The sequence below is a fragment of the Papaver somniferum genome, chromosome 3 (genome assembly GCF_003573695.1).
Source record: "Papaver somniferum cultivar HN1 chromosome 3, ASM357369v1, whole genome shotgun sequence".
NCBI lineage: Eukaryota > Viridiplantae > Streptophyta > Magnoliopsida > Ranunculales > Papaveraceae > Papaver > Papaver somniferum.
The window spans coordinates 174,166,388-174,190,066 of NC_039360.1; the positions used below are offsets into that span (position 1 = coordinate 174,166,388).

At 39.7% G+C, this 23,679-nt stretch overlaps 1 protein-coding gene across 1 annotated transcript; it reads left to right on the forward strand.

Annotated features, from left to right (window-relative positions):
• Positions 1–564: 564 nt before the first annotated feature.
• Positions 565–1,814, forward strand: LOC113358066 (50S ribosomal protein L18, chloroplastic-like). Its single transcript, XM_026601574.1, has 3 exons — positions 565–796; positions 1,012–1,173; positions 1,466–1,814. Exons 1-3 carry the CDS (start codon positions 614–616, stop codon positions 1,613–1,615), a joined length of 495 nt encoding a protein of 164 aa, XP_026457359.1. The 5' UTR covers positions 565–613; the 3' UTR covers positions 1,616–1,814.
• Positions 1,815–23,679: the final 21,865 nt, after the last annotated feature.

Genomic DNA, 23,679 nt, shown 5'->3' on the forward strand with positions numbered 1-23,679 from the left:
AGAGTCTTGTTTGGGATTTCAACATGTAGACAGGCGTGCCAACAAAGTTGCTGATTTTCTAGCAAACAAAGGAAGAAAAGAAGATCTAGCAGATTACTGGTTTAGTTATGTACCTATGTTTTTAATTCCTTCAATTACTTTCGACACTGTCAAAACTCAAAATGTTTGTAACCTAACTCTGTTGTATTTTCTACAGATGGTGTCAATTCTACAGATTCAGTCATCGGCGGAACAAATCAACTTGATTTGATTCCAAATGAGTATGAATCAAAGGATTAACCCTCCGCCTTTGATAATCTATTCTACTTTCAAAAAAAGAAAAGAAAAGGCCAGTGAGTCTGAACGTCCATCGGATTTTAAACCACCCAGGTGAGGTCCCATACATTAGAGAACAGTTCGGGCACCCACCCGTAATCGGTCGGATGGTTTCGGGTTGGCGGATTGGGACAAGGGGTTTTTAGGCTAAGGACGTTTCCTTTCACTTACTTGAATAATGTTGGGCCTCAAGGCCCATGTGGTAAATGCACAGACAGAAACTGAGAAAAGGATAAGATAAAGCGGGGCTTAAGAAGAAGAAAGAAGAGATATCTGTTGAGATTACAAGTTTACAACAATGGCGTCGTCTCTTTCATTTGCTCAGAGTGCATTTGTTTGTTCACAATCACACCAGTTCTGCAATTTCCGTCCCAAATTATCATCATCATCTTCAACATTTGGAGCTGCTTTAACAATTGAAGCAAAGACTAGAACTAGAAGAGAAGACAGACAAGCTCGCCATGTTCGTATCAGAAAGAAGGTCCACATTTTCACTCATTTCTTCTTCTTCTCATTTGTGAATTGATGTTTCAACCCTTTCAAATGTGTTGGACAAATTTGGTTTAGCTTGAATATATCTATCTAGTGTTTTTTTGATAACATCTTTGACATGTTTGATTAATTGGTTGATTGGTTTGTAGTGCTTGATGTGGTGATGATGTATAAGTTACTGTTGTTCTTATGTTTTCCCATCAGGTTGAAGGGACACCAGAGAGACCAAGATTATCTGTTTTTCGTTCCAACAAGCATATATATGCCCAGGTCATAGATGACTCTAAAATGCATACCCTTGCTTCTGCGTCGACGATGCAGAAGGCCATCTCTGAGCAGTTGGATTTTACTGCTGGACCTACCATTGTATGTATGCTGATAACAATTATCAAGGAGACAAGCTAATTCTAGTTCAACATTGCTTTTTCAAGTAACTGCATTGATATCTTCTGGCTGTCTGAGTTTCATATGTTGGTTAGATCCTAGTTTACTTCAACTAGAGGAGACCATTTGTTATTGTCTGTGTCAAGGAGGAGTCTTTGTCTCCAGTCTTGTAAGAGACTTATGATAGCACTAGATGTGTATTTGTTTTCTCCCTTAAGGAATTGATATTGTTGAGATGTCAAACAACTCACTGGATGAGTGTCATTTACAACAGGAAGTAGCAAAGAAGGTAGGTGAAATCATTGCCAAGTCCTGTCTAGAGAAAGGAATCATGAAGGTCGCTTTTGATCGTGGTGGTTACCCATACCATGGACGTATTGAAGCCCTTGCAGATGCAGCGCGGGAGCATGGCCTCCAATTCTGAACTCTGTTAGGTAGTTGTGTTTCTAGTTGGGAGCACAGTACATTACTCTTTTCTCTTTGTTACTGGCAATGGACAAGCTTATTAAGTTATGAATGAGGTTTTTCCCTTTCAGTCCTTCAAGCTTTGCTAAATCTTGGAGAACTTTTCTGAATCCCTCATGTTTGTAGTCTGAATGTACTGCAGTTCTGGTTGATTTTCATTTTTGGCAACTTTCCCATAGACCGGCATTACTAGAAGTCGGAATAGTTCAAGCACTCTCAGTTGCCAATTCTCTATTCCCTAGTGTCGATCAAAGAGAATTGTTTTGCTCTATTTGCTAGGGAGCAAGAAATGCGAGAACAACCTGATTTACATTCTTCGGTCAGGCAACATTATACTGGCAAAAATCTGTCGTAAACTCGTAATAGTTTTTTTTTTTATGAAACAGAAATTCATTAATAAAAGGTTAAGTACATAACTTAAGATTGACAACATCATCCCTTATAGCTGTATGTATATCAGCTGGGATATCATCCAAAATATCAAAAGAAGCTCTTAAAGTTCCAACTACAGTAATATCCGGCCTAGTAGATAGCTGATGCTTTATTTCATTTACAAGACCCTGATTAACCCAATGTACATACGGGACATCATCATTTGTAGAGAGAACATCATTATGACAGTCTGACTCAAGCAAAATAGGATGGAGATGAAAATTGGTAGCCCAGTTTAGTGCTTCTTTTATGGCTTAGCACTCAGCTTGTTCTGCATTTATTCCTCCATTGAAGTACTTGCCTCTGAAGCCTTTGCTGTTACCTGCAAAATCTCGGATTATTATCCCGATACCAATAGTTTTGCTACTTCATCAAAAGATGCATCTATGTTAATCTTAAATTGGTTGTTTGTTGGAGGTGACCAGCTAGTTTTCCTTATTTTAGTTGACTTGTGTTGGTGTTGCTGATGTTCTTTTATGCATTGATCTAGTAGCCATCTAATATTGCTATGTGTCACCCATCGATTCATAATTTTTTGCCAAAAAGTTAAGTCACATCTGTTTCTCCATATTTGCCAAGCAGTGATCGTGAGAGACATAATCCAAGTATTCTGTTTTTTAACATCCATATTTTGAATATTGGAAAACCAACTTGTTATCCAATCAATGACTGTATGCTGATGTTGTATGTTAGAAACATTTATACTCATATCAAGCCAGACATAAGATGAATATGGACAAGTAATCAACAAATGTTTTATGGTTTCATTGTCCACCCTGCAATGAGGACACATAATATCAATGTTTGGTGTATAATGACTTATCTTCACCAAAGTTGGGACAATTCCTTTCAAACATTTCCAAATGAAAAGTTCAATTTTGTGTGGTGCATTCATGCTCCACAGTTTTTTCCAGACCAACTTAGGAACCTTATTTGAGTTCTGGTTTGTGGTACTTGTCACAGAAGTTAAAGCTTTATATGCTGACTTAACAGTGAAGGTACCTTGCCTATTTGGTTCCCATATAAGAGAGTCTTCTCCATGCTGAGGAAGATACATGTTGAGAATTAAATTAGCTACATGTGCATCAAAGACCTTCCTAACGAGAGAAGCATTCCATCTTTTTGGAGTAGCAAGCATTAGGTCTGAAACATAAACTATTCTTGCAGGCTCTGTAAAAGAGGAATTAGGGGTAGGTGGTTCATTAAGACCATAAACCCACTTATCATACCAAACTAGAGCTTTAGTACCTGATTTTATTGCCCATCTATGTTGTTGTTTGACGTATTTAAGTCCTTGTTCTATTCCTTTCCATATCCAAGAAGAGTTTTGATGTTCTTCTTGCAAATGTAAGAAATTACAGTGAGGAGCATACTTGGGTTTTAAAACTTGGACCCAGAGTTTGTCTGACTCTGTACATAACCTCCATGCTAGCTTAGCAATTAGAGCATTATTAAATTGCTCCAGATTGCGAAAAGCCAATCCTCCTTCCTGCTTTGAAGCATTAAGAGAGTCCCAAGCTAGAAGATTAAGCCCTTTATTAGTTTTATGACCCCACCTGAATGTTCTCTGAATAGAGTTCAATTTTCTGATGATATTTTTTTGGTAATTTTAAATTTTTCATGTAATGAGATGGAATGGTGTTTAGCACAAATTTAACAAGAGTTGTTCTTGCTGCTTGATTCAAAGTTTTGTAACTCCATCCTCTTAATCTCTTTGCAAAGGTTTTTGATAAATTCCCAAAAGAAGTAGCTTTAGACTTACCTAACAGAATTGGTAAACCAAGATACTTATCATGGGAACATAGCTGTTTAACACCTAATTTAGTTGTAATATAATTTTTCCTCTCACGTGTAATGTCTCCTGCAATAAAAGCAGCTGATTTTGAAAAATTTATCATCTGTCCCGAAAGAGAACCAAAATCTTCCAAAATATTGAGGACATTATTGATAGTTTTATCATCTGCTTAAAAGAATAACAAGCAATCATCCGCAAAAACCATATGGTACCTTGATTAAGTGATCTTGTTCTACTTTGAGTAAAGTTCTTGTAAGATACTCAATGGAAATAATGAAAAGGTAGGGAAATAATGGATCTCCCTGGCGTAACCCCCTAGATGGAATGTATGAATCACAAGGACCACTATTTAACCTAATTGAAATTGTAGTTGTTGCAATGCACTGATGTATTAGAGTTCTCCATTCAGAACACAAACCCATTGACTGCAACATTTTATCCAAAAAGGACCATTCAACCCTGTCAAACGCTTTGACATGTCTATATTAAGAGCTATCAAACCTTTTTTACTTCTCGATTTTTTCATTGAGTGTATAACTTCATGAGCAATGATAATATTATCATTGATATATCTTTTTGGGACGTAAGCATCTTGAGTTGGAGATATAATTTTCTCCAACAAAGGCTGCATTCTCTTGACTAATAATTTAGAAATTATCTTGTAGCTATTATTACATAGCCCTATGGTCCTATAGTCACTTGGTGTTACAGGGTTACTGACTTTCGTAATTAAACAGATAGCAGTTTCATTAAGGTGTTATGGAAGCTGATAATATATAAAGAAGTTTTGAACAAGGCTAACAATATCTGGAGCTATAGTGTTCCATTACGATTGATAGAAGCCCGCAGGGAATCCATCTGCTCAAGGCGAATTCAAACTAGCTAAACTCATGACAGCATTTTTGATTTCCTCCTCAGAAGGTACACTCATTAGTAAGTTATTCTCTTGAGAAGAAATATTATTATGAATGTGGTCAAAAAAGTAATCATTGAGTTGGGGAGAAGTGGTAGTACCTATTTTTGAGAAGTGGGAAGTGAGAAATGTAGCTAACTCCTCTCTTGTAAATAACCAGTCTCCATTCGGATCACGCAAAGCAGTAATGTTATTCCTTGCTCTTCTTCTCTTAGCCATAGTATGAAAATAAGATGTATTATTATCCGCTTCCCTAATCATTTGTCACCCGATTTCTGTTTTTAGTATTCCGATTCTATTTTTTTCAATACTTAAGGACATTTAAGTTGCACTAGATTTGAGAAACATTATGATCACTATAAGGAAGAGATTGATAATGTTCCCCCAACTTCCTATGAAAATCCACATGTTTATCGATTTCCCCAAAATGTCGTCTTTTCCATTTTGCTAACTTTTTCCTCACTAAAGCAATTTTATTGATGAAATTAGAAGAAACAGAGTTCCAAGATTGATCAAATGAGTTTAGTGCAGGAAGGATCATTTAACCAACATTTGTAAAACTTCCAAATTTTCCTATTTATTTGGTTGCAACTTTCAGTCTCCAAAAGGAGAGGACAATGATCTGAACTAATAAATGGTAAGTGATGTATTTTAGAGTCTGGAAATTGCATTAACCACTTACTATTATGAAGTTCCATGTCAATTCTAGCTCTCCTTATTCCTTTACCATTTGATTGATTTGTCCAAGTATGATTTTTACCTATGTACCCCAAATCCTTCAGACCTGCCTCTTCAATTGTATGACAAACCCAATTATTAGTAGTTTTATATCTAGAAGTTTGTCCTGCAATTTTAGATGAACATTTAAATCACCTATAACCACCCATGGTTGGAAAAGATTGTCAGTGAGTTCTTTCAAAAAGTCTCGTTGCAATCTTTTAACATCATCATAGGTAGACCGATACATGCACGATAATAACCATTATTCTCTAGCAGGATTAGAAGTCACTAAAAGGTGAATGATATTATCTTTTACACAAACTACATCACAAGGGAAGCCATCCTTCCATAACAAAATTAAACCTCCCGCTCTACCAACTGAACTAACCACAAGAGAATTTGGATAAGAATAAGCCTGAATTAAAGTTTTAGCTTTTAATTCCCCTATTTGGTTTCACATAAAAATAATGATATCTGGCTGGTGATCTCTTATTATATCAGATAAATTATCTCTAGTTTCCTTGGAAGCAAATCCTTGAACATTCCAAGATAAAATTTTCATTATGCTAGAATAATTATTCAACTGAAGAAAAGAGTTATAGCATGCAAACTGAAATTCAAGCTTGATGTATAAATAAAATTGAGATGAACTTTTATGCTGTGACTTAAAGAGTAGGATTTGTACCCGTGCATTAGCACTTGGAGTAGTAGCTTTGAGACGCTTAAACTGGTTTTGCTCAGAAACTGTCCCATGAAAGGAAGGATAAGAGTTAGGCGATTGAGAGGTATCATCTAGGCTGACATGAGCATTAGCTGAGGACTCATCATCAATAGAAGAAAGATAACATGAAATATTGGCTTCAAACTGAGATATGAGTTCTTGCAATGGCTTCTTATATGCTCTAGTAGGACGAAATGAGTCAGGATCTAAGTTGTTGACATCAAAATCATCAAAACTAACATCAAATTCTCCTAGAACAAGATAAGACTTTAAAAGATCCATATAAGATCCAACCCCAGACTCAAGACCTCTATGAACATTTGAATTTTGTTGTTGTTGTTCCTCCACTGGGTTTGGATTCAGATCTAAAATATCATCTCTTTCTAAACCCTTGTTGATACTCTTATCCATATTGTTAGTATTATTATACTAGTAATATAACAAGCGCCCGGAATTATGATTTATCTTTCTGAAGCAGATAACAAGATCAAAACTGAAACACAAAAGCCCAAAACTAACAATGATTAACGCTTGGATTGATAAGATTACACCAAATAGCTTAGGTGAAGCCGTGAAGGAACAACTATCTCAAGCACTAACAACAACAAAATTCTCTTTGTAAGATCTACTTTATGTGGTCTGATTGAAGACCAAATTCATCCCGGACAACTAATATTTTTAATACAAGGAATGATACAGAAGAGGGTTGTCAAGCGTCAACATCAGCATTTCAGCGCCTAGATGAGGTACCCATTTCCCAAAGCTCCGAGAACTCAAAGATAAATATTGGGTTCACTTGGCAGTAATTAGGCAACGAACGCGATTAATATTTTTGGTCAGCAGGTTTTTGTGAGTCATGGAGCAGAATTGAGCCACGGTGGAAAGTTTCAGTTCCATGATACCGATAATCTATATGTATATACCGTTCAAAATAAAATCATTATACTTGATTGTAAATCAAGATCAATCTAGTATCTACACAAACCGAATTCCAACAAGAATAAGTCTTTGTAATCTATATTTCAAGATTCGAATTCACAAAAACAAGTCTTATAAGTTCTTTACGTATGATTTAAAATAGTATCTAGGTTGATTAAGGTATTACTTGTGATATTTTACTTATAAATATAAATGATATTGCGGGAAAAAAATCCCTATAAGACACCGGAAAATCTTGTTAACAAGGAAACTACAATTTTGTATAAGAACTCCGGGACTTCATCCATCTTGAACACCACATTGTGTTAAACCGCTACAAACACTAGCATCCTATCATACTTTGGACTGGAATGTGGTTAAGACCTAATTGACCCTCCTAGCAATTCATCTCTTGACGTATTCCTTACATTACTTGGACTTGACTCCACTAATTTGTGTCCTTTACAAGCCTTAGTGTTGCTTTGAAGCATTTAACTTACCCGACCTTTAAAATATAACCTATTGATTTCATTCAAAAACATATTCAATCAAGGTAAAGAAATCTGTTTGCTTGTGATGGATCTTCAAGGGTAAATACGGTATCAAGCAAACCTCGACAATTATGATAATTTCCTATCTTTAAAATGTTATAGAAATGCCTAATCGAATCTATATCACGAGGTCAATCTAAGAACAAATATAAATATTGTGAAATTACAAGGTCTAAGACGGAGAGTCATTGGTAATTTCTATCAATTTTATTCCCCGATCAATAATTATTGTATAGTCGTATAGCAGAAGAAAAATGAACTTATGTGAATGACTTACGAGGGTACTTACCGACTTAAGTTAGGATACATTAAGATGAAAAATAGACTGGGATAACACGTGATATTTCGGTTTACCCGAATCCGGATAAGATTCAAGTGAAAATCCTTGCAAGAGTCAACTATGAAATGAGACAATAAAGGAGTCCATAATTGGAGCATACACCAGTTAAATGAAGCAGGATACCAAAGCAGAAAAATGGGATGAACGAACCAACAAAATAAATAAATTGATATATTAAATAATTATAGGTACAAATAGGGTGCAACAAGTGAAGGAAAACAAATAGAGACCTTAACAGTTATGAAATTTACAATTGGAAAAAACAACTGACATTAACAAATCGATGCCCGATAAAATGAATAATGGACGATGGATACCGTAAAGATCTAACATATGCATCCAACAAAGGTTAGACTTATTATATTCCTCTGAATCATATATCAAAGCATCATCAACTCTCTCCAACTCCCGTCCTATCATAACTTTATCATATTTCCTACAATGACATCGCAATATCATAATATTTAGCAAGGACACTTTCATGATCAATACGTCGAGACTTGGCATGATCCCTTCATATGTTGACCGTGTTGTGCCCGCTTTTACGAAATCAAGCTCATTTCATACATCCTGGGGGAGAAAAAAGTAAGAACATCTTTCCTACGATTTTACACAAAAGAAGATATGTATTAGATAATATGAAGTGAGAAGGAAAATAAAAATATAAAGAGGATGATAATAATATGTAGATCATTAGTTGGTTGAACCTACCAAGCGTTGGTATGTCAAGTTTAGTTGTTGTTAGAGAAATGCTAAGTCGAACACACAAGTGTTTCTATCTCAATCTTGTTGTCGAATTAGTTGTCAAAACTATATCTTGATTTGTAGTCCACAATTAGTTAAGTCTCGGATTAGGATAAATGTATGTAGTTGAGAATTAGACATCACTATGTTCTACCGTTTGAAGTTGAAAATAAACTGAAGCTTTTGGAGAACTTCTTCAAAAAAAGGTAAGTGAAGACTGAACCACCTATTTCTCAAGTTATATTCATCCGTATATATCTACGAGACGTTGTCGCATAACCAATTAGACTATTGCAAGCATAACAAGAATTTCGAGTTAAGTTTATCTTGGTAATTAGTTCTCGAAATATATATGACTAAGCTTAATGGACATTTGTTCATACTTGAAGAATTTCGGTTAAGAGCAATTTTATATTCATAATCTAAAATATGATTGTTTATGGGTGAAAACTATTTCTGCCGGTTTTGGTAATTTGGTGTGTGTGGATGAGAAATGAATCTAAACCCTAAACAAATGCACATCACGGGAGTGCTTTAGATACGAGAAATCAATCTGTACAACTCTGGCCTAAACCAAGAAATGGCCGTTCCAGACTTTCTTCGGTCACAAAGTGAAGGAGATGGGGTTGATCTTAGGGAGGGAAGCGAAGAAGGTGTTGAGATTGTGAAGGTGTTGGCTGTGTATGACTTGTATCAGAAAGCTGAACTAGCTTGAAGAATGTAATCTATCAGTTCTGCTGTTTGAATACGATTGTATCGACACTTGGTTTCTGTTGTCTTGTTTTGTCTTGGAAATAGGGAGGAGAACCTATTTATACAAGTCATTGAGCCTAACCCACGTCTCTCATGGGAAGTGGAGAAAGTGGAGTGATGGAGTAGTGGAGTTGCGTGTGTTAGTGTCACACGACCAGTCTTGCCCACTTCTCCCATCATCACTAACCGTCTATGTCTTCCTGACACGTTCTTGTGATGGTGCGTTGTGCGCTGCACGCTGTAAACCGCCAGACCAGTACCCTAGTAAGTATCCCCAAGTTTGTGACATGTTTAATGTCTCGAATGTGTGGATCGTGGGACCCAAAAAAAGTAGCATGTGATGCTAGATTAAATAACTAAGTTATTTAGGAAGTCGATACTTGTGAAGTATCGTGTGTATTTTATGCAGGTAATGCATCGAATATATTCAGCATGTGTGAAGCATCGTTGTTTTAAGGCTTAACGGAGTAAGTCGCGGATTAAGCATCTTAAAATAGCATCACGTCCAGCCATCTTCGAGTGATCAGTTGGAGGCTGTACAGGTAAGTCCTGACTTGGCCGATCACGTTGTGTGGAAGAGTGGTGGACGGTGATCGTGGTGATGCCTCACTGGTCGCCTAACTCCTGTCTTAGGATGTCCTTCCAAGCTGGTGAAGTTGGAAGGACGAGATGGCTTGCGACCCACATCTGCGACCGTCAGATTAGGGTTTAGGAGGTGCTCGAACACCAACCTTTAGCTTGGCCGAATCCAAGCATGGGACACATTTTTGGCAGGGCCGATTGGGCATGCGTGTAGACGGCATGCTGATGTAGGTGTCTGTACCTTACTGTCCCATGGAGATACGATCTAAGCCACTCAATTTGTCTGGCAAAGAGGAGCGGCTGAGATTGATTTGCGACAGAAATCCCATGCCGCAAAGGAATTGAAGACCGCACGTCGTGCCTACTTCAGGCGCGCGTTTTGAGACGGCCAACCATGGTCGATCTTGGACGATCATTCAGGAATGCAGTAGGAAGGCCAGTGTACACGGCCGTACCTTACTGTCCCGTGAAGATGTGATCTAAGCCACTCAATTTGTCCGCAAAATTTGAGTGGTCGAGATCGATTTGCAGTTGAAAACGCGTGGCCATGCCTAGTTTAGGCGCACGAATTGAGACGAATAACCATAGTTGGTATTGACCGATTAGTCATGTATGTAGGAGGGCCCACGGTGATTGTGCTGACATGCTTTGGGCCCTTTTAATCTACATTTACACCCTTCATCTATGCCTGCGGAGATGGATGGTTGAGACTGATTTGCGACACATGTGATGTGCCGCAAACCCTAATTAGGGTTTTACATCCACACTGCTTTGTCTGGACGAATTGGAAAGCCACGCTTCTCTTTTGGGGAGGACGACCATGTGGGGCCCACGTTGGGCCGGTGGTGAACGTGTCAATACCTGCCTGGTGGCTATGGGTCCGATCTAAGCCATCCAATCATGCCGGTGAAATTGGATGGTCGTGATCAATTTGGGACCTTTAGTGGAATTTCCTGCGACCCTCAATTCTTCACGCTGACACAATTTCGGACAAACATATATTGCAATCTGGTCAGGTTATGGAAGAGTCGGTCATGCAAGTAGGAAGAAGGTCCGCCGATGTACACCACAGCGCTTGTTCGACCGGATTTGGGATGATCCACGCCGTCCAACCACGCCGGTGAAGTTGGACATTCGTGATGAACTTGAGACTGCCGTAGGCGGCCTTTGTTTGTATGATTCCTCCAAGCTGCTCCATACCAGTCTGGACATCCAACTTCAGGCTAGTGTTCGGTGGTAGTTTGGGAGGCATGGTAGGTATTCGACCGACCGGGGCATAAGTGGGACTGCTGGTGGTCATTAGTGTAGTAGCTTGCTCCTGCTGAGGATCGTCTAGGCTGGTTAAATCGTGCGGCCGACTTGTGTGGCCGTGATTGTTTCTGAGACTGATATGGACAGTCCAGATTCAAATATGTTTAATCGGGATAGTATAACACACCGAGAGATGTAGCCTGTACGAGTATTTCGTGCATACCTCATTATCAACGTTTGGAGATTCATGTTACTCTGCTGAGAGCAACACTCAGTCGTCATGCCGCACTAATAATGAGAGTTCAGCGGAATAGGAAATACAAGTCTAGTTATGTTTTAATGCTATAAATTCACAGGGTACAAGAGATTGTTGCCACATGCTCCAACCTGGATGAATTTTGTATATTTGATTCACAGAATACTGGGATTGTTTCCACATGCTCCATTCTAGGTGAATTAGGAAAGTGAAGAAGTATTCATCACTTTATTAATGGCTTTATCCTTTGCAAGATGTCAGCGTATAAATTAGGTTTTACAATTTTAGCCCTGAACTAAAATCCACCATCAACATTAAGTCCCCTGCCTAGCACATAATGTTTGCATCATTGTGGGGTAGGCATGAGATGGTAACGCATACAACATAAGAGGTCGAGATAAAGGAATTTTTACCTGGAGAAGCCTTGACCGCCCGTGCCGGGTGTGACCGCGGAGTCTTGGTGGGACTGGCTTCCTCCCTTGGGTGTTCGAGCTGGTAAAGGAATCCTGCTTCTATTGGGATTCTTTAATTGCTCTTGTATAAAAGGGGACCGACCCCTCTTTTTTTTTTTTTTTTTTTTCCTTCGCTCGCCTAGCTCCTCCCATTCACGATCCTCGTCGTTGCCGTTTCCGGACGTGTTGCTGACGCTACCGCACGTCGCTGGACCTCATGCCGCCGCCGCTATTCGTCCGTCAAGTAGGTGCTTCGTCATCCTCTCTTTGTTCGTTTTTTTTTTTTTGAAAACCCTAATTGTTTAGGTAAACTCCTTTTGCAAGACATATCATGATTAGTTCCTCGCCGAAGTTGATAGCAAAACCGCCAATATTGTTAGGATTGCTTAGTAAACAAGCCGTGATTCAATGAATATGTTGTTTTTGCTTCTTTTTTCCATTATTGCATGCAAAACCTAGCTTTTAGGCTATAGCTTGAAAAACCCTTGGCTTGAATTTCATAGACACGACTCCCATGAATAAAGAAAATCGTGTTATAATACGTGCGGATGAATGCGTGCCTCACCATATATGCTCGGTTGAATGTGAGTCCCACTATGTACGCCTGATTGAACATCGACCCTATACCAGTTTCGTGACCTCGACCGGTCTTGCTTGCTGACGTGGCCCAATACCAGACTTCTGACCTTGATCGGTCCTAACCAATACCGTCTTGACGTGACCCAACACCAGACTTGTGACCTTGATGACCAATACCGGCTTGACGTGACCCAACACCAGCCTACTTTCATGATATCAGTCTTGTTTGCGTGGCCCAATACCAGCCTTGCTTGTATGATTGTCTCAGCCTTGTGTACTCCAACGTGAATGTGTGTTCTGTCGTGTGTGACTACACATCCCATTCGTTTTCATGCAAGTACTGACTCCCCTGCCTTTTATTGTAGAATGAACAAAAGGGCTCCTGTTAAGATGTCTCCTGGGGATAATGCTGATGCCAAGTCAGGGAGTGTTGACAGCTTCAAAGATATGCCAAACATAGATGATGAGTTGTTCACCGTGCCTTTTCCGAACATTAGAAAACATCCTTCTCACAAGATAGTCCTGCTCTCTGGTTCAGAAAATATGGAAGCTGATCCATCCTCTTCTTCAGCACTCATGATGAGATTCTGTCTTCGGAGAAATGAGTATCCACCTTCTCCTATTGAATTCAAGATCTGCCATACCCCACTGGGTCCTTATGAAGGATGGATGAAACACATGCTGAATAATAAGAGTATTAAAGCTAATTTGATTAAGGCGCAAATCCTTGATGCGGTCATGGCATCCGCCTCTCTTCAGATTAAGAAGGATGTTGCAGGCTTGATCACTTTCATTTCTCGGTGGAGTCCATCTACTCATACAACCATATGTAGATGGGAAGAGATGACCATTAATCTGGAAAGCGTTGCTGCACTGATGAACCTGCCTGTTGCCGGAAGCTTCTTTTATAAACTTTCTGATGCAGAACGTCGTGATTATAATGCTATACTTCGAAAGGCGGGAGAATTCGATGATCTGGAGAAGGAGAAGAAAGACACGAAATGTTTTTACACTTGGTGGGTGTCGGAGTGGTCTCATGCAGACCCGAAACCCGTCAGGAGTTGGAAGACGAGCTCAGCGTGATTGCATTCCTGTCTTTGTGGTTATCCAGAGACATATTTGACGACGGTTCTGGAAGGAAGACTATAAGAGGTGACCTTGTTATGTTTGCTATAAGGCTGGCAAAAGGTGAGGTCCTTCCCCTAGGTGCCTTGTTTCTTGGATCACTGTATTCTCATCTGGACGCCTTAGCAACGGATATGCATGTTTCCAATGGGTATAAGAAGGTGGAGTCGCATATCCACATCGTTTTTCTTCAGGAGTTTTTGTGGGAACATTTCAAAAGCTATGCTCCTGTTGCTGCAACTTCACTCAACAATTTGTATGGTGGTTCGAGAATACTTTGTTGGCAGAAAATACGTCCCAGGGCCGGTGTGAAGCTCGTGGATGTCTTCGACAATGTGCAATCCATAGATTTCCGCCCATGGGGACCGACCCACCCTTCCATTGTTCAACCAACGACTTTTGCTACTGTTCCTGATGCTGTGTTGCGTACTGATGCCGAAACCATGAGTCTTGGGAAACTTATTTACTTGTGAAGCTGCATTCCGGGATATATCCCATCTTTATTTGACGAAACATTCACCGTGACTCCGTACAATATTGACAGGGCTGCCCGACAAATGGGACTTGACCAGGGTGTTCCATTTCTTCGTCCGTTGGAGGCTCCAAAAGAACTTTTCCCGGACATTCTTAATCCTGATACATTTTCGTCAGTGCAGAGTCTTCCTTTCTGGCCTATCGGAAGAAAACCAGCGGTAACCGACAGGTATAAGGAATTTTGAAGGGAGCAATTGTTAACCTTTCAGAAATTCTCGGAGGATGTTGTGACAGATTCCCGCAGCGAACCATCTTCTGACGTTTTGAAGGAGCATTTTCGGTTGAAACCACTCCCAGGTAAACGAACCAGAGCTGACGACTGCATTCCCCAAGAAGGAGTGAGGTCTAAGAAGCAGGCATGTGGTTCGGTGATCCTCAATTCCTCTAATATGCAGGTATTTTAAATTTCTTTCTGTTTGAACCCTTGGTTTCTTTCTTCCTGGGCAACTTTCACTAAAGGTAATCCTTTGTTGGCGATCAGGGAATCTCGAAAAAAAATGCTTTCGCAAGACTGGCTCGTAGTCATAACGAGAGGTCTGGCAATACTGGTCTTCATGAGAAGTCTGGCGATGCTGGTCTTCATGAGAAGTCTGGCGATGCTGGTCTTCATGAGAAGTCTGGCGATGCTGGTCTTCATGAGAAGTCTGGCGATGCTTTTAAGGAGAGGTCTGGTGATACTGATCCTCTTCAAGATAATGACAAAGATGGTGCAAGCTCGACTGAACGGAGTGCCTCCCCAAGTGGTAACCTTAGTGAGCTTGTAGACGAGGTCGTGACGGAAATCAGCATTCAGAGTGAAGTGGACATCCGGAGGAATGCAGGAGAGACAACATCTGCTAATGCTGAGGCGGCTCCCCTTAAAGATCTTCCTGAGCAGGTTCCCATTGATAAGGCAGTCATGGTGACTTCTTCTGAAAGGCCTCTTGCATCTAACAAGGTTCCTGATGAAGTATTGGCAAGGCAACCTGTTGTTACTAGGGCTATCTTCGATCCTCCCTTTGATACCCCTCATGCAGGTCATGTGTTGGTTGGGGGATTTAGTGTGCTGTCTCAGTTCGAGGAGTTATACACGGTGAAATGGAAGAAGCACGGCCACTTTGATACCACTACGAAGATCAAAAGTCTCCTTGCATTGGTCAATCGCGTCCAAGAAGATTTATTCTCCATTCACGGGATGAGCGTCACGACCGGTTGCAGTGTCTGAGGAGGTAATTGAAGACTGGAAGTGCCATCGGGACGTGTTTGTGCAGTACGACTTCAACGCTACTTGGTTCTTCAAAGGGTTCTCTGAAATCCAAGACCTTCAGAAATTGCAAGAAGAAGCTCCTTCTGCAGACTGTATTGCTCTCCAGGAAGAAAAGGTTGAAAAGTTGTCTAAGGAGTTGAAGCTGAAATAGGCCGCACTCCAAAGGATGAAAGCTTCTCTTGCTCAGAAGGATGAGTTGCTGCTGAAGGACTTTCCTTGAAGGATTCGTGCCGCCTACTTGTGTTCTTTCTTTAGATGCTTTTGAGTGATTGTGAGGATTTCATTTCATAATTTGATTTCAGGTTTTGAACTAATAGGTGGTTGAATTTTGAATTGGTTTTTGAGATAGTTTTGTGAATAATTGATTTTCTGAAAGAGATTATTCTAAATAGAATTTGCATCTTGGTTACGAATGATTATACATGTCACATGAAATTGTAAACATCGTGTGAAAAGGAAACAAACATGATGTTTGATCATCGAATCTCTTTCTCTGTGTGTGGGATGTCAAGTCCCCAGTAAGTTCTAAAACTATCTCTGTCATAAAATTGTTTGATAGAACTTACTTGCTCTTTGGAGCCTCATTTGCACGAAACTGAATCTTCCCGAGCAACCTCTCCAAGGAAATCGTCCGCACTAATTTTCAGAGAGGGAAAGCTACTCTCCTGAATTAAGCTTCTTCTGAACAATGCGCTTCAAGGCGTTGCATTCACTGGTAGGGTGGTGAAGGAACCGGTGATAATGACAATATCTCGGATCCATTATTTCTTGATCGGTCGGTGGACGCCATACAGGAGGCAGCTCCACCTCTCCGTTTCGTACGCACGCCTCCAACATCTCCAAAATATTTTTCATTGGGAACGGGAAATGCAGATACCTTGAGTCTATCTGTTCTTGCGCTAGTAGACGTCGTGACATCTCTACGTGGCTTTGATGTGAAGCACGATTCAGAGACGGAGTTGGAAGACCAGCGTGTATTATCATATCCGCGGATCGTTTGACCGGGTGACGAAATGCGGAAGGCGTCGTAATATTACTGCTGAGTGAATTAATTGAACGCTCCCATCATCTGTACTCACGTGTTCCTTGATTGATCTCTCCTTCCTCGGGCATTTCTTCACTTGGTTGAAAGGTCGCTGTGGATTGGGCAGTCTTCTGAGCTTCGACAATAGTCTTGAGATACAAATCTTCCAGCAAGGCTCCTTAAGCTACATGCTCCTTTTCTTTATCCGGCAGACGTTGTGGCATCCCGGACAAGTCTTTTCTTCTATGGAGTTGTCTCGAGTCTTTTTCGTCAGCTGGACCATGTTGTTCGTCTTTCTTGAGTCCCCTGTGGCTGCGCTCTCTCTCTGTATCTCCACTGGTAAAGGCATGACTTTTAGATAAGGATTCAGCATTTCTTGCATTGTCTGGGTAAATGCTTGCCGATCTTTCTTGTAATTGAGCTGCTATATCATTCAAAAGGCGGAAGGTTTCGCTCTGCCTTCTAGCGATACCAGCTTGATTTGCCAAGACATCCTCCAGCATGCTAGCCACACTTCCTATGATATCTGAATTATTTATGGTTTCCGAAGAATCTAGCGGGTGAAGATACATTGTGACATGAAAACCGAAGATGAATAGGTTAATGATTGAATCGAAACCAAGATCTATCCCCAAAATTGAGAAGGTTGGAATGAATATTGAGAATTTAATTTTGCAACCGAGAGATTAATCTCCCACTGTGGTCTCCAATTGTTTATGGGTGAAAAATATTTCTGCCGGTTTTGGTAATTTGGGGTGTGTGGATGAGAAATGAATCTAAACCCTAAACAAATGCAATGCACGGGAGTGCTTTAGATTCGAGAAATCAATCTATACAACTCTGGCCTAAACCAAGAAATGGCCGTTCCAGACTTGCTTCGGTCACAAAGTGAAGGAGATGGGGTTGATCTTAGGGAGGGAAGCGAGGAAGGTGTTGAGATTATGAAGGTGTTGGCTGTGTATGACTTGTATCAGAAAGTTGAACTGGCTTGCAGAATGTAAGCTATCAGTTCTGGTGTTTGAATACGATTGTATCAACACTTGGTTTCTGTTGTCTTGTTCTGTCTTGGAAATAGGGAGGAAAACCTATTTATACAAGTCATTGAGCCTAACCCACGTCTCTCATGGGAAGTGGAGAAAGTGGAGTGATGGAGTAGTGGAGTTGCGTGTGTTAGTGTCACACGACCAGTCTTGCCCACTTCTCCCATCATCACTAACCGTCTATGTCTTCCTGACACGTTCTTGTGATGGCGCGTTGTGCGTTGCACCTTGTAAACCGCCAGACCAATACCCCAGTAAGTATCCCCCAGTTTGTGACATGTTTGATGTCTCGAATGTGTGGATCGTGGGACCCACAAAAAGTAGAATGTGATGCTAGATTAAATAACTAAGTTATTTAGGAAGTCGATACTTGTGAAGTATCGTGTGTATTTTTATGCAGGTAATGCATCGAATATATTCAGCATGTGTGAAGCATCGCTGTTTTAAGGCTTAACGGAGTAAGTCGCGGATTAAGCATCTTAAAATAACATCACATCCATCCATCTTCGAGTGATCGGTTGGAGGCTGTACAGGTAAGTCCTGACTTGGCCGATCACGTTGTGTGGAAGAGTGGTGGACGGTGATCGTGGTGATGCCTCACTGGTCTCCTAACTCCTGTCTTAGGATGTCCTTCCAAGCTGGTGAAGTTGGAAGGACGAGATGGCTTGCGACCCACATCTGCGACCGTCAGATTAGGGTTTAGGAGGTGCTCGAACACCAACCTTTAGCTTGGCCGAATCCAAGCATGGGACACATTTTTGGCAGGGCCGATTGGGCATGCGTGTAGACGGCATGCTGATGTAGGTGTCTGTACCTTACTGTCCCATGGAGATACGATCTAAGCCACTCAATTTGTCTGGCAAAGAGGAGCGGCTGAGATTGATTTGCGACAGAAATCCCATGCCGCAAAGGAATTGAAGACCGCACGTCGTGCCTACTTCAGGCGCGCGTTTTGAGACGGCCAACCATGGTCGATCTTGGACGATCATTCAGGAATGCAGTAGGAAGGCCAGTGTACACGGCCGTACCTTACTGTCCCGTGAAGATGTGATCTAAGCCACTCAATTTGTCCGCAAAATTTGAGTGGTCGAGATCGATTTGCAGTTGAAAACGCGTGGCCATGCCTAGTTTAGGCGCACGAATTGAGACGACTAACCATAGTTGGTATTGACCGATTAGTCATGTATGTAGGAGGGCCCACGGTGATTGTGCTGACATGCTTTGGGCCCTTTTAATCTACATTTACACCCTTCATCTATGCCTGCGGAGATGGATGGTTGAGACTGATTTGCGACACATGTGATGTGCCGCAAACCCTAATTAGGGTTTTACATCCACACTGCTTTGTCTGGACGAATTGGAAAGCCACGCTTCTCTTTTGGGGAGGACGACCATGTGGGGCCCACGTTGGGCCGGTGGTGAACGTGTCAATACCTGCCTGGTGGCTATGGGTCCGATCTAAGCCATCCAATCATGCCGGTGAAATTGGATGGTCGTGATCAATTTGGGACCTTTAGTGGAATTTCCTGCGACCCTCAATTCTTCACGCTGACACAACTTTGGACAAACGTGTATTGCAATCTGGTCAGGTTATGGAAGAGTCGGTCATGCAGGTAGGAAGAAGGTCCGCCGGTGTACACCGCGACGCTTGTTCGACTGGCTTTGGGCTGATCCACGCCGTCCAACCACGCTGGTGAAGTTGGACGGACGTGATGAACTTGAGACTGCCATAGGCGACCTTTGTTTGTACGATTCCTCCAAGCTGCTCCATACCAGTCTGGACATCCAACTTCAGGCTGGTGTTCGGTGGTAGTTTGGAAGGCATGGTAGGTATTCGACCGACCAGGGCATAAGTGGGCCTGCTGATGGTCATTAATGTAGTAGCCTGCTCCTTCTGAGGATCGTCTAGGCTGGTTAAATCGTGCGGCCGACTTGTTTGGCCGTGATTGTTTCTGAGACTGATATGGATAGTCTAGATTCAAATATGTTTAATCGGGCTAGTATAAGACACCGAGAGATGTAGCCTGTATGAGTATTTCGTGCATACCTCATTATCAATGTTTAGAGATTCATGTTACTCTGCTGAGAGAAACACTCAGTCGTCATGCCGCACTAATAATGAGAGTTTAGCGGAACAGGAAATACAAGGCTAGTCATGTATTAATGCTATAAATTCACATGGTACAAGAGATTGTTGCCACATGCTCCAATCTGGATGAATTTTGTGTATTTGATTCACAGAATACTGGGATTGTTGCCACATGCTCCATTCTAGGTGAATTAGGAAAGTAAAGAAGTATTCATCACTTTATTAATGGCTTTATCCTTTGCAGGATGTCAGCATATAAATTCGGTTTTACAAATTTAGCCCTGAACTAAAATCCACCATCAACAATGATTCAAGAATTATTTTTAGAAAATATCTTGGAACATTGATATGTGTCATTGATGTTATCGGGGAATGTTTCGAATTGATTTAGAGAGAAATATAGAACTACAGGATAATACGCATACCAGCTTACATACTGGTGAAAACTGTTATAGGTCCGGAACTAGAGTACATGTACTTAGTACACGTACCAGATTAGCTATATGTCGACATTAACTTAGTGATATGCATACCCGGTATCCATACCACAAAAAGTCTGTGAACTCGTGAACATGGAATGGTACGCATACCTAGTACGCATACCAAAAAAGAACTGTTGGTTTGAAACCGGTGTGGTATACATACCCGGTATGCAAACTGGAAAAGTTTTGTAAGTTCCGGGACTTATATTTGTCTTAAGCGTACACATACCCAGTACATGTACCATGAAAAATATAGTCATGAACAAAGGCTGAGTACACGTACTTTCCCTGTCGAATATTTTCAGATGCACATAGAATTATTTCTATGAGATAATTAGCATTTGAATAAATCTCTAAGAACACTGGAGACATGTTTGATCACATTATAACTATGATTATGATTCAAACTTAAAAGTCTTAAGTGTTTATGAAAATGATTAAGCTTATGGATCAATCGGCTAGTTTCGGCTAACCATCCATGAACAATGTATTTGTACACGATTCGGTTACGGTTCATCCTAACCAGAGTGTATATATTGTTATGTTAATATAATTTCAAAGATTCATCTAACGCTGGATATTGTTTGCTTGGTTCCAAAGCTATCTTAGCTTAAATCTAAAGCAACCTTTACTCTGAAAGTCTATATAAAGGGGAACCTCAAGCAACTAGGATATTTGAATCCCGAAAATACACTTTGTGTGTCCTAGTTGTAAACTAGAGTCGTCCTTTTCCTAAAAAATTCTAGGGTTTAACAACTAAAAAGAATTAACAGGGATTCGTGAAGCCAAGTCCAACTATCCTTTATCTTGATAGTTCGTGTATCCTGATCTTGTTCGATTGTTGAGTTTCTCACTCGAACAAGATAGATATAAATCGCAAAGTTATCTTCGTCTCAGATTTTGTGATTCCACAGGTTTAATAGTTGTGAGGTGAATAATAATCTAGGATGCTCTTCGGAAAGCATAAGTCTAGATTTTGAGGTTAGCTAGACTTTGTCTATTGCTATCGATTTGCAGTCTCACCTTGATCTACGATAAAAAAAGGAAATCACCATATAACTTATTTGTGAGACGCAGATTGGTTTAAAGTCTTCAATTAAGTTGAAGCAACTCTTAGGCTGTAAAGGACGTCATCTAAGGAAACATTTGCGCGGAGACCTGCTGGGATTCAAGAGGCATAAGAAATGCGACTATAACTGAATTGTTGTGAGGGTTTAATTCGGTCTCAACTACATTCCATTCCGAAGTTAATTGGTAGTAGGCTAGTGTCTGTAGCGGCTAATACAGTTTAGTGTTCAAATCTGGACTAGGTCTCGTGGTTTTACGGCACTTGCGGTTTCCTCGTTAACAAAATTTCTGGTGTCTGTGTTATTTCTTTTTTTGCATTATATTGTTTATCTTTATAATTGACTAGGGATTAACCCGTTCCGTAACGACACATGATGTTTTTCCTCTAATACGATATTATTCACATTCGTCTAGCTTCATTTTTTCGTGGATAATTATTTTGATATTCAAATAGGTTCTGGCCAGCAAATAATGGGTTACCTGATTTTTTTTATTTACTTAAGCATGTTATTTCAATTTATTACCTATCTGGAGTAATAATGTTGTCCCAACATGAAGAAAAAAAAAACAATAGTTATTTTCCCATTATATTATTGCATCCACCATAGTTTTAAATTTCAAAATGAATATTTCATAATATAACAATACATATGCCTAAATTGCCAAACCAACTCCATGATGTTTATGAATGCATGAGATCCGAAATTATTGATAACTAAGGTTCTATGGAGTGAAGCAAAAACCCATAATATTTTTCCTACAATAGACAAAAAGTTTTTTTTTCTTCAAATGTAAGAGTTATAAACTTATAAAAGTAAATCAAAAGATGTGTGAAGAACCCTTGGCTCTTGGAAAGCTGGGATATACATGTGTGAGCTGAAAAAATAAACTTATAAAAGTAAATCAAAAGATGTGTAAGATTTTTCCTCAATCATATTAATAACATAAAATTAAATAAATTCGTGGATAACAAAATTTCACACCAACTATGCTAAGTAGCGCATGAGTAGCGTTCTCAAATCTGGTGTTACTCAAGTAATTTGGAGAAATATAGAACATAGTCATATTGATATATGTATCTACATAAATTCAACTAACCTTACGAGGAAAAATTATTAGTTTCAAGGTAGAGCCGACACAAACTTCTGTCGCCTTCAATTCGTAGAACACACACTGGGTTTAATCGGCCTTGAGATTAAACAAATCCCCCAACATTAGTTAAATAATATCTACAAATCCGGGATCGAAACAGAGTGCTAACGGGAAAATGAGAGATCAACACCAGTGTTACAAATAGAACACCTTATGTGTTTCAAATTCTGTTAACCAAACATGTATTCAAATTAAAAAGTCATCAACTTAACACAAAAATATAAACGGTCCGCGAGTTATAACCCCAGAGGTGTCACCATCCTTCCACAAAAAACCCATCAAAACAAAAGTAACACAAAAACCCCATCAAAATAAAAGTAACACAAAAACCCCATCAAAATAAAAGTAACACAAAAACCACCAATTTAAATGTTGGTTTATGATGAAACCAAAATAAAATTTGATGAAACCAACATTTAAATTGGGGGGTTTTGTATCAATTTTTAAAAATTTGGGGTTTTGTATCAATTTTGTTTACAATGGAGTTTTAATGGATCCCAACATTTGAGTGGGATTTTTGTACCACAAGTTTGGTCACCTTGGGTTTTTATGACTAGTTTTGTTGTATAATTGTAGATTTTTTTTTTGGTGTAGTGGAAAAAGAGCTACCATCTATCTCAGGTAAATAGTACTGAATGATAACCTTATGAATTTGTTGATGGATATCATTTTTATGTGTTCTTTGATGCATATTGAATTGATTCCCGCTTCTAACATTTGAATCAAGTCTTTACTCTCATTTATGCCTGCAGCTGCAAACGACTGAAACGAGAATGAGGATGTTTGGTAAAATCCCACATGCCTTCTAAGAAGTTTTTCCCGTGCTGATATGTTATAATTTTGTGCAGTCCATATTTTTTTGTGGCATTTTGAAAGACACAGCCCATAGGCATCGTCAGCCAGAAATTAGTGTATTTAGAGAAATTAAAATCAGAGTTTCTTTTAGTAAAATATATAAATCTCGCGCCTTCTTTTTAGAAAACGTATGCGAGTCGCGTAAACTAAAGTGTTAGAGAATTTTTGTGCAGTCATTAAAGATTGGCTCTACTTATAAATACTAATTGTTTGCTTACAGAAAAAGAGTAAAAATGAGTATCCAGAAGCAAAAATTATTTTGAATGACAATTCCGTTTCATTAAAGTTGAACGCCCAAAGAAAACTAAATTCTACGCGGTGAAGTTAAATATATTGCACTTTAAGGTTAGTATATTGAATTTGAAATTTCATAGTTTAATTTCTTAGATTTGAAGTTAGTG

Coding starts and splice junctions, on each gene's coding strand:
- LOC113358066 (XM_026601574.1), top strand. CDS start 614: ATGGCGTCGTCTCTTTCATTTGCTCAGAGTGCATTTGTTTGTTCACAA. Junction 797..1,011: donor ATGTTCGTATCAGAAAGAAG/GTCCACATTTTC, acceptor TTTTCCCATCAG/GTTGAAGGGACACCAGAGAG. Junction 1,174..1,465: donor TTACTGCTGGACCTACCATT/GTATGTATGCTG, acceptor CATTTACAACAG/GAAGTAGCAAAGAAGGTAGG.